This window comes from Caretta caretta, chromosome 8 (genome assembly GCF_965140235.1).
Source record: "Caretta caretta isolate rCarCar2 chromosome 8, rCarCar1.hap1, whole genome shotgun sequence".
In the NCBI taxonomy this organism is placed as follows: domain Eukaryota; kingdom Metazoa; phylum Chordata; order Testudines; family Cheloniidae; genus Caretta; species Caretta caretta.
Genome location: NC_134213.1, coordinates 6,757,462 through 6,777,853, shown reverse-complemented (window position 1 = coordinate 6,777,853; position 20,392 = coordinate 6,757,462). Strand labels below are relative to the sequence as shown.

The 20,392-nt window shown below is 55.3% G+C and overlaps 1 protein-coding gene across 2 annotated transcripts in view; it reads left to right on the top strand.

The window, feature by feature from the left end:
• SYNPO (synaptopodin) overlaps positions 1-20,205 on the top strand; it is a 90,597-nt gene extending 70,392 nt beyond the window's left edge. For both annotated transcript variants that reach the window (XM_075131247.1, XM_048861344.2), the window contains 2 exons: positions 2,582-4,644; positions 12,269-20,205. In XM_075131247.1, the coding sequence (XP_074987348.1) occupies positions 2,582-4,644; positions 12,269-13,291 (3,086 nt within the window). In that variant the 3' untranslated portion in view covers positions 13,292-20,205. The remainder of the gene's footprint in view (positions 1-2,581; positions 4,645-12,268) is intronic.
• The last annotated feature ends 187 nt before the right edge of the window (positions 20,206-20,392 follow it).

Below are 20,392 nucleotides of genomic sequence, written 5' to 3'. Positions count from 1 at the left end.
TGCAAGAAGTGAAGGAATCAGGGGCTTTTCTGTCTTCCCAAAAGCAATGCATGGTCTTAGAAGGCAGCGAGGTGCTCTCCCAAGCAGGTTCACATGGACAACAGCTCACTTCTTTCTGCAGACAGGCATGGAAAGTGATGGGAGCTGCCAGACTGCTGCAGCCAGGGGTAGACTTCCCATAACGCGATCAGAAGGCTTCTGTTCCAATTCCTGTCTGCTTGTTTTGATTACATTAAAGCCACCCACTATGTACGTCTGGTATAGATCTAGTTCCCTGACTGCCCGCTCCACGGCAATGTATAACCAATGCAGTTACCCCCCACTGCCCCCTATCACTCGGATGCTAGCCCCCAGCAATGCATTGCCCGGGGTCGAGAGCAGGGATGGGTGAAACGGTGCCCTGTGCCTGAACTGAAGTTTCCCAGGGTTGGCAGAACTTCGGAGAATCTTTTATAAACTGATTCCCCACCCAACTCAGGCGCTTCCTGCTTTTAGCTGGGGCCAGAAGTGGAATTGTTGTAACAACACAAGACAATTCTTGCAGGATCCCGTGGAGCCAGGGAGTGCTGGAAAGCATCCAAGAAATACTGCCCGGGTTAAACTGCCAGTCCCGTCTCTAAGCCAATAGGGTGCCGAGAAGCATCCAGGCTTTTTGTGCTGCCCTGGACCAAACCTCTGGAGCTTCTCCTGCATGTTAATCTCTGGGGACGGAGGCTCGCGTTGATTTCTCATCTCTAGTGTATGGGTAGTGCCAACCACCAGGTACAGGCTGCCTCCAGTTGCAGTGTTGAGGCAAAGGCCTAGTTTAAGCGAGCGGAGGCTGTGATGCTGGGGAACACGCTCACGCAGAGCAAGAAACGACTCCCCGTTTGAAAGGGCTGCACAACGATGAAGTATGGCTGTTGCCGGGTGAACCTCTCAGGGCTGCAGACAGCAGGGTGCCATCTTGGGAATCTCTCCACTCAGTGGGAGTTGAGGGTGCTCAGCACCTCCGGCTGTTGCTCTTCTCCTTGCCAGACAAGGCCCCTAGGGTGTGTCTACACTGCAATAGACCCTCGCGGCTGGCCTGTGCCAGCTGACTCGGCCTTGCGGGGCTCGGGCTAAGGAGCTGCTTAATTGTGGTGTAGAGGGTTAGGCTGCAGCCCGAGCTCTGGGACCCTCCCACCTTGCAGGGTGCTAGAACCTGGACCCCAGCGAATGGAGGTCTATGACTGAGTTGTAGCAGTAGACTGGACTTGATGACCCAGGAGCTACCTGTGTTCTTAAGACATTCCAGGGCTTGTTCCTTTCTCTGAGTGTATCCCTCTGTGTGAAAGGAACAGCCCTATAGACCCTCCTGATGCTGGAGCAGCCACCTGCCTCTTGGTTCAGATCCTGGAAGATGCTGCGTAGCCCAGACCAGTGGTGATGTGGGGGCTGCCATTGGGAAATCTCCTGTCCCTGCCACTTCCCATGCGGTGGAGAAGACAAACTGTACAGGCCCCGTCCCCACGTTCTGTCTCCCCTCTGAGCCTGCTGCACTGGGCTGTTGGCTATTGGTATTCATCTGTATCCCTGAACGTTACTGCAAATCAGCATAATTGCACAGCACAGCCTTGCCTTGCAACGATGGCTCCAACCTGCATTCTGTTCAAAATCCCGTTTCTCACCAGTGTTCTGAAACCTTGTCTTTGAGGGGGTTGCAGGGCAGGGGATGGAACGGGAGGCATCACGCCAGTAGGTTCCATTATACTCAGTGGCTCACAGGCTGGCAGGGGCTGGATGCACCTCACCCCACTGGGGTGCACCCCCTGTTCTGCAGCTACCGTGCTAGCAAATGTAGGAGCATCATGGACAGGATCTAGATGGAGCCCTATCCCATGCTCCCCAGCTGGAAATACCGTCATTGCAACATAGGGCTAGGGAGATGGGGAGAGAAGGAGGATCTCTGACGCTCCACAATAGAGGCTCAATATCCCCCTCCCCCACCACACACAAGAGATACTTCTTGAGTTGCAGTGCGAGGGATTTAATTTTCCGTGCTATAATGGAAAGTCTTGCAACACCCCCCATTCAGTCCTCACGGCTATCCAAGGATGCAGTCTGCAGCTGTCAGTCACCCGAGGGGCCACCTAGATCTCCCTTTTTTTGAAGACTAATTCTCCTAAATTCCATCATCTTCCAGGATCTGCACCACAGCCCTTTGTTTATTGTCCCTGCAGTGCAATCCCCATTATACTCCACACGTACCTACAGGGGAGCATGTTTGGTCAACATCCCCCTGCCGCCCTCTTGTTCCTAAACTACAAGGCAGGGGGGATTTTGTCACTGATTTGCTCAAAGCATCTTGCTTTGATGTGTGTTGAGTTCTTGCCGGCTTTAGTGTTTTGTTGGCTTCTGTACTGGGCTTTAGCTCACTCAGTTTTAGAGACTCACAGCAGTAGGGAAAGCGATTCAAATGCAAGATTCGTCCTGTCCAACGTGAGCAGAGAGGAGGTGTGTGTGTATAAGTAAATAAGCAGAGATAAATGGAGTTTTGCATTCTTCAGGCTCCTTGGTCCCTCCTTGTTCATACTATCCTATCTTTGTTTTCTCCTTCCAGATCTCTCCAGGAGTGCCAGTCTCTCAGAGAAGGAGCTGAAAGAGGCTAAAGCCAGGAGCCAGAAAATCGCAGCCCAACTAACGAACCCACCCAGCTCAAACTCCAAAGGTGTGCTGCTCTTCAACAGGCGCAAGCAGAGAGTGAATGCATTCACTTTGGCAAGCACCAGAAAAAGTGGGGAGGAAGCAGCCACAAGAGGCAGCCCAAGAGCTCTTCAGTGCAGCCTCCCAAACCAGGGGAAATTGCTGCATTTGAGACAGACTTTAGAAGGCAGCAAAGAACTGAAAGAATTACTCTGCGCGGAAGCCCCTGGACTGCAGATCCTTAAAGGCAACATGGAAGAATATGAGGAAAACACCTGCCTAGAGAAAACACAGTCCCCGCCAAAGAATGAAGTCAAAAGTGAGGAGATCCTTCCCCAAACAATCCCAGTGCCGTCCCTCAAGGAGTCTCCTAGTGGAGACATACAGCAGGTCCCTCTAACTATCTACTTAAAGGAGAACATAAAGGTGGCAACCAACGGAGTGCAAGAACCTAGCGCCAATGAGCATGAACATGACAGCGAGAACAACGCACCAGTTCTCATCCAGGAGCAGACGGCCCCAGTTATCGACAAGGAGCAGAATGGAGAAGTTATCAACAAAGAGCAGAATGTGCCCATGACTGACAAAGAGACGGCTGTTCCAGTTACCAGCAAAGAGACGGCTGTTCGGGATGCCAGCAAAGAGACGGCTGTTCCGGTTACCGGCAAAGAGTGGAATGGGGGGCCCAATAAACAATATTATGAAGTTCACCTCACTTTGGCTAAACCAATGCCAGTGAAGAACAGAACAGCAAGACCGTTTGGGACTCAATCATCAGCTACAACAAGCCAACCAACGGAGAAAAGCCCTGGGGTAGAACTTCCTCCGCCCCCCACCTATGCAGAGACCTTGTTCAGTCCACCTCCAGTAACTAGGGTTAGGTCACCTCCTGCGTATTCAGCCTTGTATCCTAGTGCAGAACAGAAGCCTCTCATTCTGCAAGGGCCTCACCATGGAGAAAGCAGATCTACACCCTTGCATAAAACAGGAATATTAGAGGAGTCCGTAACCCGGAGAACAACTAAAAAATCCATGTTCACCTTTGTTGAAAAGCCAAAGGTGGCTCCTAACCCAGATCTTTTGAACTTAGTGCAGAATGCAGATGTAAGGAAGAAGCAGAAGGAGCAAGGAGAACCAGTCCCAGAGGAAGAACCATTTGCTCTTGGGGCAGAAGCTTCCAACTTTCTGCATCAGAATGCACTGAAAGGTGGGCTTCACCGGGATTCTTCAGACAATGCCCCAGAGTGGTCTTCATGCCTGAAGTCCCCAAGCATACAGCCTAAGCCTCAAATGAAACCCAATCAAAACCTAACCGAAGCGAAAGGAAAAGGAGCTGAACTGTTTGCCAGAAGGCAGTCAAGGATGGAGAAGTATGTCATTGAGTCCCCAGCACACCCTGGCTTGGCCAGGTCACCTTCGCCGACCATGTCTCTGCCTCCATCCTGGAAGTATGCTTCCAATATTCATGTAACACCCATGGTCTTCAAACACCCACCCAAGAGTCCAGCCAGGTCATCAAAAACTCCCCCAGCATCTTTGTACAACAGCAACGTCGCGGAGAGTGAGATTTCCCAACAGGAGCTGGAAATCTCAAAGCAGCAGCCATACCAGCTCCAATCATCTTTGTTCATCCTATCCCCAGCTAAAGAACCGGTGAGGTCTTTGCCAAGAGGGGCACCACCGCCACATGCCGTGTTTCCCAACTCTAATTCTTACACGAGACATACCTCGTGCCCAACGTCTCCCTTGACACCTTCCCCTGTTTTTCATTCTCCTGCTCTGTCAAGTTCAAGCAGGCCAACATATGGTCCTCTTTCTCCAGCCTCTGGGACTGTGCTTATTGCCCAAGACATCAGAACAAGTGCCCCACCAGAAGCTCCCTTTGCATCCCCTTCCAGAGTTTTGTCACCAAGAGCCAAAGGAGTCTTCCAAGCTCCGAGACCTTCTTATTCCACCAGGAATGCAGGGATTGAACCCCAGGTGTGGAAACCTTCTTTTTACTTCAAGTAATGGGGTTAGAATGCGTGTTTTTGGGGTTCCTCAACTGGCCACAATCATGTCTAACTGGTGACTGATGTGCAGAAAACCAAACAAACCCAAACTAACCAACCAATAGCTTGGAGGTTTTGAATGCAAAGAACGTGCCCTTCTGTAGCCAGCCCTCCTCTGCCAGCTGTTGGCTCATTATGGTCCTGAGGATGTTGAACTGAGCAAGAGGAGCAGAGTCTGGGCTGTATCTGATGCAGGGCCAGGCCAGGGGAGGAGGAGTGCCGTGTAGCCTAAAGCCTACAGAGAGAGCTAGATGCTTGTTGAGCCAGCCCAGCCCAGTCCATGTAATGAGAGCTGGACAGTTTTGCAGACTGGATTCTGGAGGGAGAGAGAAGCAGCAGATGCATCCTCTGAGTTTAATAAGAGCCCCAGTGTGCAGACCCTAGAAGATCATTACTAGAAGCTTCACTGAAACAGCAGGAACTCTGGTGCCTTTTCTTTTCCCTTGTCTGGCAACGTTATGGAGCATCAACCCTCTGGCTCAGCCTTCTTCTCGCCTTCTGAATTTCCACCTCCGCTTTGCAAAGCCTTCTGCGTGTCCTCTCTGCAACTTCGCAGGCCATTCAGCTGCAGCCTCTCCTCTCCACTGACTCTGTCATGTGCACCTTACCAAAGGGCTTCCCAGAGGGGGGCAGTGGCATTTCCATTTCTGTCTCCTTTCTTCTCCTGCTCCTGATGTTTCTCCTGTTTTCTTCTGTTCTTTTCCTTAGTTTAACAGCATCACTCGAGGTCCCCCCCAGAGCACAGGGAGCACCACTGCAGCACTGAGATGACAGGAGAACCTTGCTAGTCTCCGCCTGTCCTTTAGTCCCCTTCCCAGCAAAGAATTAGCATCAGATCTATTCAGTGTACGAGAAAGGGGGCACTTCGTACTCCCTTGGGACTCTGTAGGGTCAATGGTATTAGCCTCTGCAACAGGGAGGGGGTGGCATTGGTCCTGGAGCCACTCTGCACTAGCCCGCTGGGGTGCGTAGGGGAGGGCACAGTGCTTTCTTGTTAAAGATGGCACAGCAGCTGTGAGAGGCCCGCCACAGGGACAGCTTAGGGCCACAGGATGGGTTTTTCCGTGCTATTAAAGGTTTAGGCCAGATGGTCATCTCGGGTGTCAGGGGAAGTCAGCGGAGTTCCTCTGGATGTACTGGGAGCAGAACCTAGCCGCTGCAGGACCCACACTTGTGCACTAGCAAGTATTATCACACTCCTCAAATCAACAAACCAAGTGCATTTGGGGCTGTGTTATTCCTCTGTTCCGGAATACGTTGTGCGTTCACACACCAAGTCTCGTATTCATCCACAGCGGGTCTCCCAGGCATCAGTGCAGCTTAACGAGATTCCAGGAACAAGGTTCAAATGGGTGTCACTGGGTTTCCTCAGCTGGCCAAGAGCATGATTAACTAGGGCTCGAAAACTGACATAGCAATGTATTTGTTTAAGCCAAAATGTTCCAACCAAAGGTGGATTTAGGTGCCTACAGGTGGGCACCTAAATCCATATTGAGGCATCTAAATCAAGGCATCTAAATCTAAATCTGATTTGCAGAGGTGCTTAGCCCTCACAGGCCCCACTGCAGTCAATGGGAGATGTAAGGGCTGAGTAGAAGTGGTCAGAAAATGGAAGGGGGATTTGGGTAAATTTTCAGGGAAAGCTGGAAAAAAGTTTTCCTCTACATTTTCCATGGAAAGAAAACACTGATGGGGAAGAATTTCACTGAGTCAAAACCCCAGTTTTCCACTGAAAACCAGTTTGACCAGCTAATTTTTGACCAGCCCTAGCTCTGCAAATCAGGTCTCTTTTATTCCTTATATTTAGTTGACTAAATATCAGGTTTAATGTAGGGATTCAGGTTTGCAAATGTCCGAAGCACTCTCCACTCACATTGGAATGTAATGCTCTGCAGTTTGCAGGATATTGCTTCATATACTAGAATGCAAGAGAAAAAGCCCTTTCACGGACACCTAGTCGTGCAAGGGGTTTATTCACACACACAGGAGAGGCTGCTACAGGGGAAAGCAGGCAACCTGCAAAATAACCGTCAGGGATAAGAAAACTGACAGCTATGTAGAACGGTGGCAAGAATTGTTCTGTTAAAAAGCAGTTGGAGGAAAGGTCTCCAGTTAAACCGACAGCTTTAGCACTTTATAGTGTGTCTCTGGGCATGCACCGTAATTTACAGCCAGGTTCCGTTAGGTGATTTGCTAGTAAAATAAACATGCAAAATTCCCACAGCTGGGACACTATTTATGCTACAATCTAACCTGCCTTGTCTCTCTGTGATCCCACTAGCCTGGCTGACACCTTGTTTTGCCAGGCCAGGGTGGAAACAGTGAAAAGCTCGAGTCAGCATTCCCAAGCAGGGACGCTGGTGAACCAATTCCTGACAGGGAATCAACATCAGGAGCAGACAGGGTAATGAAACGTTACCATACAGGGCAAAATGATGATGTGTTATTTACAGTCCTTGGGAATTGCCAGTACCGCTTACTGTACCTGCTACCTGCCATTTCACTGGTGAGGGCCATGTAGAGGCAAAGGCCAGAAGCGACAAGGCAAAGGCTAGACAATGGAAACAGATTTACATATAAGGCAAGTGCCCATGGAGTAGCAGGGTGTTGGCAGGTCAGGTACTTACGGGATGGAACAATAGGATGGTTACCATATGGCAGGAGGGCATTTACAGGGTCCAATAGCTGGGTATTTACCAGGTGTTGTGGAAGAGCGGGACAATGACAGGGTTAATCTCATGGGCTAGCCGGGTGTTTACGGGCTGTTGTGGAAGAGCTGGGTTTTTCCAGGGGAAGAGGCTCATCCTGCAGTCTTTACTCAGGTCAAACCCCCATTGGCTGCACAGGGCATTTGATCCAGGTAGAGATGGTCAAACGATACTCGTCAAATAATGTAGTCAATGAGTTTCATGAAATCTTTGACTGTGGGGTGGAGAATGTTATTCACTCTTCTCCCCGCTCTAGGTCTGAGCGATGGCTGCAGGGCCTGGGCCCTTGGCCCATCCTTTAGGGAGGGGTTTACTGCCGTGCAGTGACAGGATAGCTACGGTACAGTGCATGGCAGCTCCCTGGCTAGATTGTTCCAGGGAGACACAAGCTGCGGGAGGCACAGGGGGCCACAGGATGTGGGTAACCTCCACTGTCATCACTGGAGCTGCTCTGAGCCAGCAGTTGGAGAGGTTGCTCCCAGGCTGATTTCCAGGCTCACTAGCCAGAACCGTGATCCAAGGAAGCCCAGGCACGCTTGCCAGCTAGACGAGGCCTTTAGCTGCTGCAGCACCTGGACAAACCTCATTTCCTCGTTAGATCATGGGTTTGGGCAGTGTCAGATTGGTGGGCTCTTCCCGGGGAAGGGATGGGCCAGTGACTCACAGCACATCCTGGAACAAATGCAGCTGAAGGAGCGTGCCAGAGAAAGGAACTGGGCAGAGAGGAAGCTGTCACCAGTTCGGTGCCTTCCCTGCACTTTTGAGCATGTGTTTTGGAAACTTAGCCTGCGATCCCAGCTGCTGAATTAACCCAGGGCTGGACGCTAGTAAAGATTTTGTAGCTCACTTGGTCTCTCCACTTTTTCCATGTTAACAAGGTTACTTTCGACTGTGCTTCTAATTCCTCTGCGTCCATTTTCTTTACTGGCTCTGACTACATGCACAGACCTCTCGTCTGTTTCTGCTCTTTCCTCTTGGATCTCAACACACTGAGTAGCAAAACTAACAGGCCTGTCTTGTAGCTTCAGGGTTATTATTTATGATTTGTTTGGTGGGAGTGTCTAGAAACTCCAGCCCTGAGCCAGGACCCTATTGTGCCTGGTGCTGTACAGATAATGAATCAAAAGATTGTCCCTGCCCCAAGGAGCTTCTCTGTTCCAACGCCCTCCTCCTCCATCACCACCCCCCTGGAGGCAGCAGGTGTGGTGGGGAGGGGCCTCTTGTGCTCTGCCATCCTTGGGTATTGGCTTTGGTGGTACTCTATGTATGGAGAAGCACATTAGGTCATTTAAGGGAGTAATTTAGGGCAACCCTGTTGTCATGGGCCCAGAGAGATGTGACAGGCAATCAACCATCCCGTCATGCATTTTGGGCAAAAGTTGGCCTGGTGATGCCCTCGCCCAACCACATGCCTAGTGACTAAGTACATTCGGCTTCCCCGTGCTGTTTCGCTCTGTACACATAGAGCCAGATCCTCCGCTGGTGTCAATCAGCAAAGCTCCCCGAAGTCAACCGAGTTGTGTCAATTTACTCCAGCCGCAGAGTTGTCCCGTTGGGTGTAAAACATTGGGAGTGCCTTTGGAATCAGAAGTGCTGTGTAAACGCGGGTTAGGATGTGAAGTCAGTGGGGTGGCACAGGGCAGGGTCTCTGTCTCCGAAAAGCCACCCCAGCACTCCTACGCTATACACCACTCTGGTACTTGGTTGATTTGCTGTTGTGATGTTTCCCTGACTTAGTTTGAAATTTGATCTTCCTGACTATTTGAGTGCTCCTGAAGAGGAAAGCGAAGTCAGGGAGGAGTGACAGGACCCAAGGTGAATCTGTGCCACCCTGCTTCTGGCTGGAACGCTACCTAAAAGTCGCCAGTTCCTGCCGCAATTCTGTAGGCATGCGTGAGCTAGCTTGGAGTGAGCTAGCTTGCTCACAATAGCTGTGAAGCTGCAGCAGCATGGGCTAGCTGTCTGAGTGCCATCCGACCTGGGATCCTGAGTATGTACTCGGGTGGCCAGCCCATGCTGATCCATGGTAATGCATCTTCCCGGCTATTTTAGCAAGCGAGCTTGACGAAAGCTGACTTGGGTCTGTCTACATTTGCTGAAATCTCACCTCCTTGTGCCCACACACAGACAGGCACATGTGTGCACACGCAGGGGCATACACAGACACACATCCACGCCCACGACTATATCGACATTAGTCACTGGTAGGGCTAGAGTTGCCCCTTGGAGTGGCCCAAGGACACTGCCCACCGTCAGCTGCAGGGGAGATTGCTCAGCACAATTCCAAGTCTCAACTGAACGTGCCCACTGCAAATCCAGGCCTGGATGCCCCTGCAGAGGCAGGGCACGCCCCAGCATGCTCCTCTGGAGTTCCCTTTGGCTGGCAAGGCCAGACCAGGGCGGGGGAATTGGGTTTTGGAGGAGGGAGGATTTTTATTGTGTGACTCGATGAAACTTTTCAGTCTGTCCTCGTTCTCTTTCACACCAGCCCAGCGTGGCAGCCCCGGCTGCACCTGCAGGGGGTACCCATGTGCCATGAGCTCTTCTCCCTGCTAGATAGCTGGAGAGTCTAGTCAGAAAGCAGCTGACAAATGCTGTCTGGGTTGTGGCTGAGCTGGGTCCCATCGGGCCCGGTAGGCATTTCAGCCCCATGCCCTGGTGCCCTCTGCAGCTCCTGGGCTGGGAGACAGGACCTCCAGAAAGCTGGAGTATTGCCTTTAAAGGGAATTGAACCACTCTCCGCAGGAGTGTCCAACCCGGAGCCGTTTCAGGGTCGGAGGCAGAGCTTGGGCTGGAGGCTGCGTATCCTTGGCACAGCCGAGGTTACGTGTTGCCAAGGCTCAGGAACAAGTGGTAGCAGCAGAAGGTGGCAGGAAGGGCCTCAGGTGGTTGTCGGGACCAGCAGTGAGATAGACCCAAGCGTTCCCGCATGGCCCAGGCCAACATTAAACCATCCCTAGGTGTTTGAGCCCAGCGCCCTGGGGCCGAGTCTCTGCTGTAATGATGCAGCAGGCCTACAGATGGCGTGCTGGGGGTGCTGGACCTCCCGTGTGCAGCGCGCGGGCTAGGAACAGAATTGGAGCACGTCCCATGCCAAGGGCACAGGGATTAGGAGGCATGAGCATGAGCTGGGCTGAGAGCGAGCCGGGGCGCATGGATCCAGCACTGCAGAAGGAACGGGAAGGGGGGCACAGAGGGGACCTAAACCAAGGACCATTGACGTCAATGGAAGGGCTCCACTGGGCTTTTGATGAGGCCGAGGGCCCCAGAGCTGAGCTCTGTCCCGCTGCCCACGAGCTCACTGGGAGCAGGAGCAGGGTCAACCCATGGGAAAGCCCTGGCCCTGGCTTCTTGTCTCCTCCTGCTTGACTGGACCAAAGAAGCATTGTCCCAGCTGCACCCGGTGCTCCAGGCCCCAGCCCTGCCTCACTGTCGCTTTCCTTGGGCACCTATGCCCTGCTCAGACCTGTCCTGCTAGGCTCCTGTCTCTGGCTTTCCCTCCCTTTGGCCAGCCTGTGGGACAGGGCTCTCACCCGCTTGTCAAAGAGGCCTCTGTGCTTCTGAGCAGCATGGAGGGAGGAGCGAGCAGAATAAGAACAACCTAATGATGGGCCGTCCTGTTTGCCCCCCCCCGTCCTCTGCATCCCCCTCCGTTAGCTTGGCTGGATGCCATCTCTCCAGCCATTGAAGCAGGGCAGCATTTGCTCCGTTCCCTGCTGCCAAGAGGGGGCTACCCCAGGTGGCCAGCCCTCCCCATGCACTGAGGACGCTGAGAGCATGATTGGGTGTCATGCCTCTGGGGACAGCCTGGCACGTGCCAAGCCAGCGCTCCTCCTGAGAACGGGACCAGGAGGGGGAGCTACGCAGGGCCCCAGGAGACAGCAGCAATGCAGCACGACGGTGGTTAATGGGCACCCGGCTATAAAGGGGCAAGGGAGGCGATACGTACTGAACATGACCCAAGGGAGGCCCTGGTGCTGCAGCCCTCGCTCAGGCTGGGAGCGCCGACTCGGGGGCGTAGTCCCAAGGCGGTCAGAGCAAGCGCTACCCAGCGTGAGTAAGGGGCACAGCGTCAGAGCCCAAGTCCCTGCCGGGCAGATGAGGGCATCAGAAGAAAGCAGGATGTTCTTGGCTAAAAATGCCTGGATGTGTGGTTTGCTTCTCCCGATCTCCGGGATGGAATAAATGGGCCCACGGTGCTAACAAAACCCAGTCACCGCCCAGCTGCCACCTCCCCGCGGCACAGCCCTCCTCCGACGCTGAGCACATGGCGTGCTCCAAGGAGGCGGCGTTGAAGCCGGGGCTGGGGAAGAGCCACGGCAGAGCTGGTCTCGTCTCTGCTAGCAGGGGTCAAGTGGGTGAGGTTAGCATTGTCGGCACACAGCCTGCCTGGCTGGGAGGTGCTGATTGGCCAGGTGTGTGGCCTCACTCTGGGAAGTCCCGCCTTTTGAAGGCAGGGCTTCCTGGCATGCCATCACATTTAGCAACCTGCCCCTGCCATTGGCTGAGAGGGATGGGCGGGGTGGGGCAGGGTTAAGGGGGAAGGAGACGGAGGAAGGGTTTGCCCTTCTGTGCTATCTGAGGAGCTCAAAGCCCTTGCCAGCTATTAACAGGTCGGCCCCAGAGCTGCCAGTGCGATGGGTGTTATTATCCACTCTACCAGCGGCGAAGCTGAGGCCCCGGGAGGTCACAAGCCTTGGCTGTGGTCACACAGCAAGTCAGTGGTGGGGCCAGAAGCCCCGACTCCCAGTCCAATGCTCTGGTCTCCAGGATCCCTCACTGGCTCTTTGCCCTGGCCTCCCTTGTCAGCCTGACACTCAGCCGTGCTCTGTGTTCCCCCTACAGGAAAGAAGAGTGTCCCTGCCTGCCTCCCTGACCTGGACCCCGCGGCTGGTGCCCCACCCGAGCCCCTTCAAGGGGTGGGCGAGCCCGACGCCAGAGCCTGAGGAAAGGCCTGCGGAGGCCCTGCGAGCAGCCAGTGTGAGGAGCCCCCCTCCTCCCATGTCACCATCGTGGAGCGAGAGGTCCCTCTCCCCACTGCGGCAGGAGGCAGAGCCCAAGGCCAGCCGGCAGATGCAGGCCCGGCTCGCCAGGAACATCATCAATGCTGCCAGGAGGAAGAGCTCCTCTCCCAAAGCCCTGGGGACTGACGGCATCAGGCCATTCACGCCGCCCGCCGGCACTGGGGCACCACCTGCCAGCGCATCCCCATGCAGCAGCCCAAGAGCCCTGGACAGCCACTCCCCGAGTCCACGGTCTCCGAGAGCCACCAGGGTGGATGGGCACAGACATACCAACACTGGGACCCCACAATTCAACACCTCGTCCTGCATCAGCCCAAGGACCCTGGGCAGCCACTCCCCGACCTACATCAGTCCACTGCAGTCGCCACGCACAGCCAGGGCGGATTGGCACAGGTCCTTCACATTACCTGCAAACACCGGGGCACCAGCGCTCAATGCAGCAGCTGGCAGCAGCCCTGGAACCACAGGCAGCCACTCTCCAACCTACAGGAACCCAGTGCCATCTCCAAAAGCCACCTGGACAGATGGCCACAGGATTCTCGTGCCACCCGCCGGCGCTGGGGTGCTACCAGCCAACGCATCTTCTTGTACCAGTCCCAGGAGCCTGGGTTCCTACTCGCCGACTTTCATTCGCCCAGTGCAGTCGCCCCCTGCGGGAGCGAGGTCCCCCGTGAAGCTTTACACCTCCAGGTCCCCCACGGACTCGGATGTGTCCATCGACTCAGAAGACTCTGGGGTCAAGTCTCCTGGGATCCGCAGCTTTAATATCTGCCCCCGGGGCTGGAACGGGAGCGTGCGACTGAAACAGGGCCGCCTGCCCTCGGAAGCGCCCTGCACCTCCTAGGCCAGGAGGAGACAAGTGAAGTGAGCAAGAATGCATCTGGAGCCCGTTGAATTGATGCATGGACTCACCAGCACCCAGTCCTGCGGGTGCCAAGCCACGCAGCGGGGGGAGGATGCTGTGGGCTGTGGGGACAGATGATAACAAGTCCCTCTCTCTCCCCACCTCCGCGGCACCTCTCCCCAAACCTGCTGCGGGATTAGAACGGGGCAGGAGCTTAGTCAACAGGCAGCGCACCAGAGAGCAGGGACCTTGCAGATGGCAGTCTGGCCTGCGACAGCCAGCCGCGGGATGGTGCCCGCTAACTTTGCCGGATCCAGACTCCCCCAGCTCCTGCCCCAAGCCAACACCACTGCTGATCCCATAACTCTATCCCTGCATGTGTTCTGCTTTCCCAGACTGTGCTCTCCCGGCTGGACTGGAGCCAGCAATGACATCTAGGGAGCCTGGCGCTGCTTTTGTTCTTCCCGGGACGAAGGGGACACAGACGGCGGACAGGCAGCCCCGAGACTGTCCATCCGGCCGCGTAATCCCCAGCAGAGAGACAGCGAGTGGCCAGAGGGGACTTGGGAGGCCGCCAGCCGTGGGCTTTCCAGCTTGCTGCCTCTGAATCCCATTGTTTCCTTTGTGTGCTCTGCAGAGGTCATGGATCAGGCCTGCTTCCAGCTGCCTGAGGGGAAGAGCAGGGCTGCCAGAGCCCAGGAGAGATTGGAGCTGCCTCGGGGGAGTGAACAGCAAAATCCTGGCTCCCACCCCGCGGCCACAGGGCTCCGCCGGCAGGGCGGCTCCCTGCGCTCGAGGGAGGCGTTGCGAGTCTAGGAGCTCAAGTCCCGGAGGGGAGCCGGAGTTCCCCTGGCAGGGGGGCAGGTTGTGCCTTAGGTTGATCCACAGCGCCCAGGCAGGGCATGATGGAGTTGGTGTTCCCCGCCCCGCCGCGGGACTGTGACCAAAGCCTACGCCCCAAACCAACATCCCACGACCGTGCTCCACGCACCCCTGCCAAGCTGGCTGTAGCTAAAGCCGGCTCCTGGAGAACAGATGCCGGGGAGGCCTGTCCAAGGGGCCTTGGTGGAGCCACCAGAGATTTAGAGCCATGCAGCATGTGCAGCCGCCCTCTCTGGCTGTTGTGGCCTCCTGGACCCTGCCTGGGGGTCTGAGCCCTGAACAACCCCGAGACCCAAGCAGCGGAAGCAGGGGGTGAGGTTGGAGGTGGGCTCCCTCTTAGCAAGTGGCCTGCGGCAGAATGGATGGAGCCAATGGGTCCCAGGCCCTGTCTCGGCCCTGGAAGGACTCCCCCTGCCCTGCAGCGCTCCGGCTGGGTGTGAGGAGGCGCTGAAAGGAGCCCACTGGAGCGGTGCTGAGGGACTTGGGGAGGAGGCCCCTGGGAAGGTACAAGGCCCTGTCCGGGTCGGCTCTAGGTGAAGGCACAGACAGGCACGCGTGCTGTCCTGTCACTGGGCCAGGCCTGGCACTGCCATCTACCTGGCCATGGGGCTCTGGAGTCGGCGGCGGCACGTCTGGCCCAGGGGCTGTTTGCAGGGAGTCACCGGGTGAATCATCAGCCTCGTTAGCTGATAGACAGTCTCCGAGAGAGGCTGCTGCAAACTAGAGGGGAGACTGGGGGCATCTGAATTTGGCCTAGGCTATAGACTGCTCTGCTGACCCTGCTGCACAACGGTATTTCACTGCGGCAGGTTCCCAGAGCAGCCAGAGCTTCTCCACTGAGCTTCGGCAGCATCATGGTCCCCGGCCACGCACAGAGTGTTGGGGAAAGAAAACCAACGTCCTAGCCCGTTTGCTTTTTCCCTGGCCAGCCCAGCCCCTCCTGCCCGTCCCAGGCTGGTCCCCCCACTCTCTCTTTTGTATGCTTGGCAGCGTGGCATGCAGCCTATGATCTGGCAGGGGGCACAGAGCAGTGTCAGGTGTTACCCTCTCTGCCCCTGATAAGCTGGCCATCCTGTCTTTTTATTACTCTAACCTTTCAAGGCAGGAGTGTGCCCGGCTTTAATGCCAGGTGAGCCCAGGGAGGGCGGCCCGTCCCCGTCTGCACTCAGTGGGACACAGCGCTCTCGCGTTCTCCCCATTCCCAGCCCCTGGGCTTTCTAGCCCCTGGTGCTGATCACAGGTCCTGCGGGGTGGGTTTGTGGGGAGCCGCTGGGGCTGCACAGTTGCCTGGCTCATGCTCCTGGCGCACTGATGTTGCTGAACTCCTGCACGCCAAGGGGTAAGGCGCCGCTAGGTGCCACGCCACCATACCAGGGGCAGTTGGGGCACCCGGAGATGGGGTGCAGGCAGGAGAGGGCCGCGCTCAGGCCTGTCCCAGACAGGTGGATTTGCATCCTTTCATCCCAGCCAGAGCAAAAACTCCGCAACTCTCACCGGGCCCCTGTTCTGCAGGGAGCAAGTGGAGGAAAGGTTTGCCTCTGCGAACCCAGGTGTCCGAGCTGCGCCCAGCTCGCCCGGGGAGTTACCGTATCCGTGCACAGATCTCCGCCCTCCTGTCCTGCCCCGCAGCCGCTTGGCCTCCCAAAGCCCCCCGGGTGCATTTCTGCTGCTCTGGTTTCACGAAAGGAATGGCATGGGAGCGGGGGGATCACATGCTCAGGGCCAGCTTCTGCTGGGCGCATGGAAACAAATGAAGCCAAGAGAGAGCGACAGCCAGGGAGTGCCTGGCACCCGCCAGGGAGCGCCTGGCACCCCCCAGGGAACAGCCCCGGGCTTGGCCCGCGTTTTCCCAGGAGGAGGCGACAGTCCACAAAGTGGAGCCCTCTAGGGGTTAGCTGGGGCAACTGCGGAAGCCCTTTGAACCAGTCGGAATTTTTAACGTGAAATTTTTTTCAAGAAAAAATGTCCCCCCCTCACTCCCCCAGGGCAATCTCTGGGGCACGGGTTTGTTTCTTTGGAAACGTCCCATTTAATGTTTCAGAAAAGACCCCGAAAATGAGGCTTTTTTTTACTTTTTCATCCCTAAACAAGCCAAAACAAGGTTTCACAAAAGTTGATGTTCATGGCAACTCCTGTCCATTTCTCCCCAGCTCCCCTCCGCCCTCTAGCACCCCCATAGGGCTGCAGGAATGTGGGTGCACACATCAAAGGGGCGGCTCGCAGGAAGTGGGACGAGGGGACAGCCAGAGCTCTGTTCTAGCCCAGACGCCCTGCTCCAAGGTGTGCAAGGAAGTGGGGCAGGTTGCGGAGAGGGGCCAGTGGGCTGGGAGGGAGAGAGCACCGTCTCAGATACACAGGGCTTTGGTCATCAGCTAAAGTGCCCAGGACATTACCAGCCAACTCATCCCTGTGGGGCTGGGTGTCTCCAAGGATTGGTAACAACATGAAGAGTTTTTTTGCTTCCAGGTTACTGCTGTGAGGGGACACCCAGGCCAGGAGAGACCAAAAGTCTTTCTCACTGGGGAGCGGTTTACTGGCTCATATAAAAAGAATGTGGGGTCCCAGTGCAACGTCTCATGGACAGCGGTTCACGCCACAGGGCTGCTATTGGTGCCATTTGGTGACTGTCCCCTGAAGGTCCTGGTTAGAGACACAATGTGTGGGGGAAGCTAATGTCGCTGCTGACCCATGCTGAAACCTGGGGCTACAGAGCGCATTTCAGTCTGCAGAGGTGAGAGGCAAGAATCTGACACCAGCAGCAAAGCAAGGAGAGCAAAACCAAACCCCAGCCTGGCTATAAATCACATGTACTATTACCAGGTTTGTTAGGACGAGGTAGAAAGAGCCTCTGGGTGGGACCCTGTGATGTCTGCACACCCTGTGGCTGATGGCTCCTTAGCGCCAATGAAGTGGACCCCGCTCTGATCACACAGAGACGATCACACGGCCAAGGCAAGCACAGCTTGCACATGACACGCCCCACGGCCCATTTGGCTTGTGCTGTCCCAAGCCAAGGCAAGCACAGCTCGCCGTGGCTGGGAGTGAGGGGGCCTGGGCTGGGTCATTGCTGCAGGGAGGATGTGTGTGGCGAGAGGGAGGACAGGTAGGTGTTCAGAGCATGTGTCGGCAAGTGCTGAGAAGGGGTGATGCTCTGTCGGGCTGAGCGGCGCACTGGGGCATGGAGCGGTGTGGCTTGGAAAGCTCTTCAGAAAGAGCCCCGGGACGATGAGGAGAGGGCTAGTGGGAGAAGTGGCACCGCAGAGGTTATTGTAAGTGAAGGGAGGTGTGAAATGGGGGTTGTTTTAGCCTGGCCGCTTGGGACAGCACGAGCCAAATGGGCCATGGGGCGTGTCATGGCAAGAGCTGGTTAAATGCTAGATGCTGTAGGTTAGATAAATACTAACTGATTATTGATTAGCGCTGGGCAGTGCGGAATGACGTTGCTGGGCACCCCCCTCTCCGACACGCCAGGCCCCCCAGTACACGTGCAGCCCGGCATTAGTGCAGGGACACAACTAGCTCACTAACCAGAGATGAAATGTCCTCCAGGGTTGGAGCACTGTAGGCTCTTGCATGTTCTCCGCTGGGGAGCAGATCCCAGCCCTGCTCTAAGGGCTTATCCAAAGATATCCAGTGACTTGAACGGGCTTTAGAGCAGGGCCCCTAGTAACTAGCTTTTTCCATCTCTGACTTCCGTGCTCCTCCCTGGGATGCTCATCCAGACCCACTCTGCACATTGGGCTTCCCTTTCACACTGGCCAGCCCCAGTGCCCCGTGGGCGAGGGCCCTTTAAACTGGGTTATTCAGAGGGGGCTGGGCAGGGAGCAGTCCCACCGGAGGGGGGGGCAGGGTAGGGGGCTGGAATGGCTCCATTCAGAGCGTGCCACTTCTCCAGCAGGGGAAGGGGCCCATGGATTGTGGATCCCTTGGGAGGAACCAGTGGACCGTCCCAAAGCCTCATCACCATGGTGCTGCGTGACCCCACTGAGCAGGCGTCCGAGTGCTGCAGGGGCTGGCCTGCCTGGGTCCATTACTCACCACACTGCAAAGAGAACCCGCTCAAGCAGGGCACACCAGCCCCGTGTGACCAGCGGCTCTGGCCTGCTGGGCCGTCGCGTGCCCAGGTGCACGTGTTCCGCACAGAGCCCACGGCGGGCGCTCCTGGCCATTGCTTCGCCAGCTGCTCTTTGACGCGCATTTTGCCACATATACCACGTATACCACGCTCGAAAATAAAGCCGGCATTATCCCACCCAGTCTGGCTTGCCTGTGTCCTTTCGAACCCAAACCACCCAGCCAGGCGTGACCCCCCTGCCCCCCCAGCCCCCTCAGATGCTGGGTGTCCAAGCTGGCCCAATTGCAGCATCTACCTACTTGGGGTAAAATTAAAGGTAGCTAAGAACGTCCTTGGGCTTCGTGCATTTCGCTTATGGCAGGGGCAGTCTGGGGTTCTCTAGCGCTCCCAAATGGCTCACACCAGGGGGGTTCTTAGGCTTCTGGCCTTTCCAACACTAGACCTGCAGTGATAAGGAACGGCCACCAGGTGGCAGCAAAGCTGAATGAGCATCCCCCATTGTGTGGGTCCCCCTGGCTTCCCCCTCCCAATTCAGCTGGGTTTTGTCTGCCGCTCCCTGCTTGAATGGTCAGTGTCAGAGCCCCACATAGGCGGGATGGGCAGCTACAGGAATCTCGTCTACACTAGGGAAATAACGCCCCCCCCGTCACTAGCTGCTGGGGTGAGTGCCGCCGGGGAGCCTTAGAGTACATAGGCCACCAGGTCAATTGAGCCAGTGGTGGATTTGAACCCATATCAACAGCTGGAGAAAAGCTTTGCCCAATGTCCCTAGCAGCGGAAGGCTGTAGCCGAGCTGGCTGGAATGCACAGATCCAATGGCCGGGCTGGGTAGGGCCCATCAGGGCTCAGCCATGACTGGCCTAAGACTCTCAACCCGTAATGGCAGCATGTATGTTTGCAGTGGGGGGGGTCTTTCCTGTGCTCTCCTCCTACAAATTGGACTGCGAAAGCTCCTCAAGAGGGGCTCGTGAGCTGAAGAAACAACCCTCCCCCCCCCTTGGCATTATTACACAGATGTGAGTCTAAATAAGAGCCCAAAGCGGCCAATGGGAGGCTTCAGGTAGCTCCATCCCTGCACCTTGCTGTGCGGTGCTATCCCACAGCCCGGACGTGCGTGGGAGCCACTCTTCCTGACCCCAGCTGGTGAACAGCTTAGGCCTGACCTGTGAAGTTTGCATCCTCTTGTAATTTGATTCTCGTTGCTGACCCTGCAGATACTATTCTTACTCCTCTAAATCGCTACCACGCTTGTGAACGGTACTGTTTAATCACCAGAATATCCTGTAGCAATGAGTTCTGCAGATTTTATTTTGCCCTTCATTTGAATTTTAGAGTAGAATCATAGAATCATAGACTATCAGGGTTGGACGGGACCTCAGGAGGTCATCTAGTCCAAACCCCTGCTCAAAGCAGGACCAACACCAACTAAATCATCCCAGCCAGGGCTTCGTCAAGCCAGGCCTTAAAAACCTCTACGGAAGAAGATTCCACTACCTCCCTAGTTATCGCATTCCAGTACTTCACCACCCTCCTAGTGAAAAAGTTTTTCCTAATATCCAACCTAAACGTCCTCCATTGCAACTTGAGACCATTACTCCTTGTTCTGTCATCTGCTACCACTGAGAACAGTCTAGATCCATCCTCTTTGGAATCCCCTTTCAGGTAGTTGAAGGCTGCTATCAAATCCCCCCTCATTCTTCTCTTCTGCAGACTAAACAATCCCAGTTCCCTCAGCCTCTCCTCATAAATCATGTGCTCCAGCCCCCTAATCATTTTTGTTGCCCTCCGCTGGACTCTTTCCAATTTTTCCACATCTTTCTTGTAGTGTGGGGCCCAAAACTGGACACAGTAAATGCCTTGGGGCAGGGGGCCTTTTCTGGCTCTGTGTTTTGCGAAGTTCTCTGTACACGTATGTACTCCAAAAATAATGATAATAAACAAGAAGTGCATAACAGTATTTCCCTGTATGTATCATGAATTGGTTGCCTTTGATTTTAATCAAATACCCCTTTGCCCTGGCATTATTAGAGAAAGCTTCTAACTTCCCTTCTCGAGTGCCTGCATTAGTTTGTATCCCCTGCTAGGGCACTTAGCACTTCCCTGGCACGGTCTGTCTTTGAAGTGCTGCACAATAGCTAACCCCC